This window comes from Populus trichocarpa, chromosome 2 (assembly GCF_000002775.5).
Source record: "Populus trichocarpa isolate Nisqually-1 chromosome 2, P.trichocarpa_v4.1, whole genome shotgun sequence".
Classification (NCBI taxonomy): domain Eukaryota; kingdom Viridiplantae; phylum Streptophyta; class Magnoliopsida; order Malpighiales; family Salicaceae; genus Populus; species Populus trichocarpa.
In genome coordinates this window covers 3,917,847-3,925,789 of record NC_037286.2, presented here as the reverse complement: position 1 = coordinate 3,925,789, position 7,943 = coordinate 3,917,847, and the positions used below count along the sequence as shown (strand labels likewise).

The 7,943-nt window shown below is 33.2% G+C and overlaps 1 protein-coding gene across 1 annotated transcript; it reads right to left on the bottom strand.

Annotated features, from left to right (window-relative positions):
* Window positions 1–3,593: 3,593 nt before the first annotated feature.
* On the bottom strand, window positions 3,594–5,388 carry LOC7480718 (4-hydroxyphenylpyruvate dioxygenase). Its single transcript, XM_002300831.4, has 2 exons — window positions 4,192–5,388; window positions 3,594–4,011 (listed from the first exon to the last, which is right to left on the bottom strand). The coding sequence occupies exons 1-2, from the start codon at window positions 5,337–5,339 to the stop codon at window positions 3,825–3,827; spliced, it is 1,335 nt and encodes a 444-aa protein (XP_002300867.4). The 5' UTR covers window positions 5,340–5,388; the 3' UTR covers window positions 3,594–3,824.
* Between the last annotated feature and the right edge of the window lie 2,555 nt (window positions 5,389–7,943).

The following is a 7,943-nucleotide window of genomic DNA, read 5'->3' as shown; positions in this document are numbered from 1 at the left end:
AAAAAATAATTGTTTGATTGTCCCTCGACTCTAACCATCGGTCCATTACATGAGGATTAAAAATTTCAATCTTAACTAAGTTTTTAATATAGCACATTACGTGTGTTGATCTGATTTACTTGCTATATTTTCTTAATGTCTTGCAGACAGAGAAGCTTGATTGGCCGTAATTTTCATATAATAGTTTACGATGAGAGGAAATCTCTTCCTGGATCGATTGTTAAAAAAATTTTAATTAAAAAAGTTTTAATTTATTCGAATTGATATGTAATTCATTTAAAATAACCTGAAAAACAATTCTATATGGTTTTTTTCTTCAACTTAGTGTATTTTTAGATAAAACTCTATAGGCGACACACGCTGCGTTGTAGGTAGAGTTAACTTTTTTTTAACGTAAAAAATGAATGCCATATAATAATAGTATTTTTAAAGCAACAAGAAAGATTTAGGATTCGGGTTATTGATTCAAGTGGGTTCAATAGGAATCAAAAGAATAAAGATCAAAATTAATACAAATACAAGCTGACATGACACTTTTGATTTTTAAAATGGCTAATGCAAAATTCAAGGCTATGAGAGAGAAAGAGGGGAGAAAAAAAAATCCATTGAAACCCAACCACGACTCGTCTATGCACATGCGCCTAGCCGCTGGAAAAAAAAACGACGTGATGCTTCCAACACTGTTGCTAAAGGCAGCGTTTGATCGTCAGGAGGTGCCGCACTCGCCGTTCAAAAAGCACGGGCAACTTCTACTTGTTGGTGCGTGCTACGCACTCGCTAGCCACTTTTTTATTTTTTAGTTATATTTATATTTGTTAAGAAATTGAATTGTCTCTCATTTAAATTGATTATAACTAAAAAAAATCATTAGGAAAATACAAAAATACTCATTCATGTTAGTTTTGATTATTATTTTTTAATTTACTTTTAAGGACAGTTTTGTCATTACAATGTGCAATCAAGGTGTAAAAGACTTAAAAGCCCTTGGAGCTTAATTTTTTTTTAAAAAAAAGATATATAAGTTATTGCATCGTGAATAAAAAATGTAAAGATACTAGTTTGTTCTCTATTAATATAATAATAACAAATGAAAAAAGTAGGAAATATCATTTCGTCCCAGAGACTAGTTCATTAATTTTTATTACGGAGGACAGTGCATTGCCCCCACATAGGTTTTTTTTAATTTAATTTTCTTGTCGATTATACTACCGTGCTTGTATGGACCTCCGTAGTTTTATTGTTGTTGTCGTCATCGTAAATGATAGCGTTACACTGGACACCATCTTTTTATTATTTTCGGCCTTGCTGCTTCTTTTTTTTTTATCAGGTTTATTAATTTATGAGTTTCAGACACAGTTATCCTAATCATAAATAACAATTAATGAGGCCATTATTTGTACAAACAAAGTAATTTTTTTTTTAAGTCTGAGTCATGTAATTGCTAATATGATAGTCACTGAAAACTTATATAATTGTTAATTTTAGGACCCGTAGAATTAATCGAGGTACGTACAAGCTGATCCGGACACCAACATTAATAATAATAAATAAATAAAAAAGAGTATACCCTTAAATATACAATGGAGACTTAATTATAATTAATGGATATATATATATATATATCTTCTGTGATTATTTATGATTTTTAATCTGAGCATCAAGTAACACGCAGTTTTGTGAATGCCGAGTATATTTTAATCACACCTCGCATGCTTTCATGCTGATCTCCATTAATTGTTTGAGATTGATTTTCTATTTATTTATAATTTATTGTTGAAGTACAATTTTTCATAAAATATTAACTTAAAAGTGAAGGCATATTATTTTAATTAATAGAAAAAATTAAAAGGTGGGCCTAAATTGTTGTGGCTATATTCACAAAATACTATTTATTAAAAAAGTATTTTGTGATTATGTTTTTGCTTTATTTATTTATTTATTTCAGTAACCTAATATATTTTTTATTAAAAAAAATTTCAATTTGATTGTTCAATATATTGATCTTATGGATTTATATTTTTTTTATTTTAATTTTCAACATTAAATTATATTATTGATGTCTTTAAATTATTTAATAGGAAATGAGAATAGAAAACTTGATTAAAAAAAAAAGGATAACCATCAATATTGGTGCGGGGGGCTGAGATGGCATGAAAGCAGAAGTTAAAAAAATAAATTATATGGCCCACAGCATATCGATGACAAATAATCTAGTCTAACCTATAAAATCTGTATATTAACCATATTTTTAAAACATATGTCCAGTAGCTGACGCAACTAAACTATAGGTTTCTTTTTCCATTGACCGTATTTTTAAAATGAGTAAGCCTTGATTATTTTTATGTTTTAAAAAAAAGTTTTAAAAAGTTTTATTTTTTTATTTTAAATTAATATTTTTTTAATATTTTTAGATCATTATAATGTAATTGAATTACAAAAATTCAAACGATCTCGTTGCTTCGATGATATGGTAATTGTTCATGAAGAGATAGTGGACATAGAAGATTTATTGCAAGGGACAAATGCCTAGGCAATTGCTAGTTTACTCGATGAGCTGCATTATTTAACATCATGGATTAAGACTCACAGTGACAGAGCTGGAAAAGCACTCTTTTCTATTTTAAAGATGCACCGAGCAAGGCGTTCATGGACAAAAGTGCCAGCGGTATGCTCCCCATCACACCATGTCATGGGAGTAGAAGACAGCTGCTGGAGTTTTTCAATTCATATGTCGAAACGGATGATGGTTCACCGGAACCCATCGAAGTTTGATACAAAATCGTGTTGAAATGAGAAAGATAGCAGACAAGTTGCAGACACAAACAGTACAAGATCTCACGGGATTCCATTTTTTGGCTTATATCAGCTTCTTGCAAAATGGCGGAGGCGAACGTGTTGCAAGTGAAGAAACAAGGGTGTAGCTGCTGGAAATCAGGGAAGAAATTGAGTTGGGATTGATTTTTGACCGTCAGGATAGAAGGTTTGGTGGAAAAACTAATGAAAGAATAGTGGTCCTGGACCCTTTACCTCTCTCTCTCGCTCCTCCTTTGCTCTTCTTACCCTGCTGTTTGAGAACGTTTCTCTGTTGATATGACGACCTATTCGCAGGGATCTGTGTATATGTTCAATACCCATCAAACTTGTACCAGAAGGCATGATAATGACACAACATCATCCAAGATTTTCCCAAATAGAGCCTGTTCTTCAAGAATTCATCCAGTCTTAGGTGGGAAATAAGATTGCCAGTGATCCCATATCCATGAATAAAAAGAAGTTAAACCGAGGCCATCGTCTGAAAGAAAATATCGATGGAGTTCATCTCTGTTATTACTTCATTGCAAACGGCAGCAAAGCCACCGATTGTTCTTCTTTGTAACTTGTTTCCCAACTAGGATTAAAGAGAATTGTCAAGGAGCTCATAAAGGGTATGGCTTTCGGAAAATAAACAGAACCAGTAAAACGAACAGAGAGGTTGCGTGATGTTAATGCAATGCACGACCAGTTTTAGCCTCCGATTTTCCTATTTCCAACTCTACAAGACTACAATTGCTCTACATGATTCGGAAATAAATAAATAAAAGAACACTGCAACATCAATCGAAGTTCATAATTCTTTTCAGCTTGCAGTAAAGTGTCATCCTGAGTAGATACAAACGAAATTTTCACCATGCGTCAACAATTTGCATTGAAATTGCTCGACTTAACAAACTTAATGCATAACATCATCTTAGCAGAATTAGACGTAATAGTACAACGAACCTGGCTTCATCAACCAAAGCTCTTGCATAGAGTGTTCAGAAAGAGCAGCCAAGAGAGAAAACAATTCATGCTGAAGCTGTTTCTGCAATTATTTTGGCTCCAAGTGTCTTTTCATATTCCTCAATCGACTTGAAGAGCTCTGAGAAATTTCCTTTCCCAAATCCTCCGCATCCACCCTTCTGGTATTCTTTGCCCTTCTCGTCCTTGAGCATGCACCCAACTCTCTGAATTATCTCTATAAACATAGTTGGCCTGCCAAAAACACAAGATTAAATAAATCTCCTCAAATCTTCCAAGCCTAAGGCCTAAAACTTATTCAAAGAAATAAGATAATAATAAATTGACTCAAAACTATCCAATCCTATAAAGCCATACATGAACTCTAAACCCAACGAATACAATTCAATGAAATCAAAGAAGTTCTGCAAATACCTATCACCGACAGGCTTGGTGAAAATCTGAAGCAAAGTCCCCTGATCATCTCGATCAACCAAAATCCCCAATTCCTCACACTCCTTAATCTGCTCATCGCTCAACACATCCCCAGCTCGACTCTTCAGATTCTTATAGTAAGTGGGCGGTGGCGAAGGCATAAACTCGAATCCCCCAACTGCACTCCTCTTCCTCATCTCCCTCAAAGTCCTGAAAATATCCTCACTCACAAGCGCCAAATGTTGCAACCCAGCCCCTTCGTTGTGCTCTAGATAAGTCTGTATCTGACTCTTCCTTTTGGTCCCAAAAACCGGCTCGTTCATTGGAAACAGTACCGTCTCTTCGTTATTAGCCAAAACAACCGAATTCAGTCCACTCTCGCTAGTCCCAACATCCTCCGCCGTGAACTCTGCAAATTCATGAAAACCGGTGAATTCCTTAACGTAATTCACCGCCTGAGCTAATTCAGGAACGTTTCCAACCGCATGGTCCAATCTCCTAATCCCATAATCCAACGGAAAAGACGATGCTGCCTCGACTGCCTCAAATTTGGGCAAAAACCAACTACCAGGGTCAGAGTCGTCGCTTTCAGAATTCCCGTAGCTCACATATCTTAACACAACGTCGCCGTAGAGGTGAACCTCGGCGACAACGGCACGATTATCGAGGAGGACTGGAGAGGCTGATGGCTTGGCACCGTGCGCGACGCTGGTGGTGAAAGCCAGCTCGGCGTCGTCAACCTCGATGGCGATGGCGCGGACTGCGAGGCCGTGTTTGGCGGAGAAACCGCGGCTGGTTTCGTGGTTGAAGGTGGGGATGGAGGCGGTAGCAGTGTGGGAGAGGTTGTCCATGGAGGCGATGGAGGGAGAATACGGTGCGGTGAATAGGAAGTTTAGGTCGCCGGAGCGGAGGAGATAAGAGGCGTGTGTGGCGTTGCCTGTGGAGAGGTCGGATTTGGCGACGATGGGCATGCCGAGTCCCCATGAGAATCGGCGAGCCGTATTTGTTGCGTCCGTGCACCAGAATTCTATGTGGTGGAACCGGTTAACTTTAAACCGGTCGGAGCGTGGGTTGGATCGAACAAAGCTTGAGAAACCAGCTAGCTTATACCCACCTGGTGTCTCCGATGTCTCGTTTTCTTTGCCCATTGTTTACTTGCTCTCAATTTTTCTGGTTTGCTGCCTTTTCAACGGGAAGGAGACAGGCTTTTAAATTATAAATTAATGTTACAAGTTGAGGTCAATTGCCTTGTACACGTGGAGGTTTGGGGATGGTCAGATCTTGTCGTGTTTAGTAAGATATTCTGAAACGTGACGCCTGTGGATTTATATGACGTGTCAAGTTAATCGCTCTCGTGTTTATCGACTGGAGTTTAGAGATACACCTGTCGAGTAGAGGGGATTATGCGGCGACAGACCGTTCAGTTCTAACCTCGTTGATGAGTAAATTATAACTTAGTCTCTATTGTTTAATACAATTAATTAACCAGTCCTTCTTATTTCATAAACTATATATTAATCCTGTAACTAGCTTTGATTATTATTTCATTAATAATAATTAGATATTTAAAATTGTTTCTCATGTGGATTTATTTTGTCTGCTTTGATTCTTAGTTTCAAGAAAATTCTTTACAATTCTTTTTTTTTTACCTTTCCAATCATAACCTAATTTATGATGGAGGTAAATAGCTCTTGGTTTTTTGTATGGAATTTATGTTGAAGAGTTTAAAAGTTGAGGAAAAAGAAGGGAAAAAATTACAATGCTATTAGAATTTAGTCAGAAAGAGAGATATATTAGGGGGGAAAGATCAAAATGGGTCACAGTTAGAGAATTTACAGAGGGAGTAAGTTGTAACAAATTAAAAACTATGAGGACTAATCGATTAATCTTATTAAATTACAAATTAAAAGCTAGACCTTGGTTCAGCTGTCAAGTCAACGACGTTTCGAATCACAGTCATTAACAATTGGTGGTTCAGATCAGTTCACGGAATTTTTTATTTTGAAAAATAAATACCCCCATTAGTATTGCGATGAAACGTGATTTTTATGTGTTTTTTTTAATATATTAAATTTTTTTTATTTTTTATACAATAATATCAAAATTATCCAAAAAAAAAACTAGAAAAAATTAATTTAATATTTTTTCAAGCTAAATAAATTTTTTAAATGAACTTAAACACAAAAGTAATATATATTAGTAATGTGATGTAAGGTGTTTTTTTAAAAAAAGTTAATTGAAAATATATTAAAATAATATTTTTTTATTTTTTAAATTAATAAATTAAAAAGATATATTTTGTAATATGGTATAGAATACTGTTGTAAATCAAAATGATAAAGGCCAACCCACCAAACCGCCATCAAAGTTAATTTTTTTTGTGCTTGCAGGGATAATGAAGTAAGTGTATTGTGCAAAAAATGTGAAAAAATTGTGATGTCCTGAACAAATCTAAAATAACAAATAAATCTAAAAAAAATTATTTTACCCCTGAAATATATTCTCAGTGATTTTTTTTATTTTCTTAGAATAAAAATATCAATTTATTATTATAATTAAAGCATATTTATAATGGTTTTCCCACACCAGATACTTTACGTTAATAATGGAGCATGGGAAATGAGTATCATGGAAGCTCAAAGATCTCTAAAAATGAATAGACTGGATTAATTGAGCCAGCATGTTTGAGAAAAATAATAGTATAATATGGATGTTCTTGATGCTCGGTTGGAAAATGTTTTTGAAAATTTTTAATTTTTTTATTTTAAATTAATATATTTTATATATTTTTAAATCATTTTAATATACTAATTTTAAAAATTATATTCTCAAAATTCTAAAACATCACATCGTAAAATGGTCGCAAACAGCAGGTGAGGTGCTAGGAGGCATCACGATGTGAAGACCTGAAGATGCGCGCTTGCTTTACGCATTCGCGGCGAGAGGCTCTCTCAACGATTATTGTCTTCTTTTATATATATATATATATATATATATATATATATATATATATATGAAAAAATTCAGAGTAAATTATAATTTATTCGCTGCGGTTTCTACTTCCTCAAGTTTTTTTATTCCAAAGATTTATCACAATTAAAAAATTGATTAAATAGTGGGCCACGGGCACAAGGTAATTTTTTTTAAAAATATATATATATATATATATATATATATATATATATATATTCAGGATAATTTAATTAACATGTTATCTAATATATTAGATTGGAATAATATTATAAAAAAAATAGAAATAATTACAAGGATTAAGATCTAATAACCTGATGTAAAATAATAAAATTAAAAAAAATAAAAAAAACTGAATTAACTCGGGTTTACTTAACTAACTTGTTACGTGTAAAATGAGACCAGGATAAAACAATTTGAAATTACAAAAAGGACATGAAAAAAAAAGTTAAATCAATAAAAAAACACTTCAAAAAAAAACTTAAGTCTACCCGGGTTAACTAACCCAAACCCGAGACAACCCAAAAAAATAGAAAAATTAAAAAGCTTAAGATCCAATAATTTAATGTTAAATGATAAGAGTGAAAATTAAATTAATTTTAAATAATGTGGAGAAATTGTTTTGAAAAAAAATCAATTTGTAAAATAGAAATAAAATACCAAACTTAAACTAGATTAGAATTCAAAACTAATAACTCAAATCATGAGACCATGATTAATTTGTAGAAAAAATAATGAGACATAATTCCTAATCACAAAAAAAATCAGATAAATATAAATCA

Bases quoted from the DNA above. Each gene is read 5' to 3' on its own strand.
- LOC7480718 (XM_002300831.4), bottom strand. From the start codon at position 5,339: ATGGGCAAAGAAAACGAGACATCGGAGACACCAGGTGGGTATAAGCTA. The intron at 4,012-4,191 runs GTATTTGCAGAA...TGTTTTTGGCAG, and splicing joins ACCAAGCCTGTCGGTGATAG to GCCAACTATGTTTATAGAGA.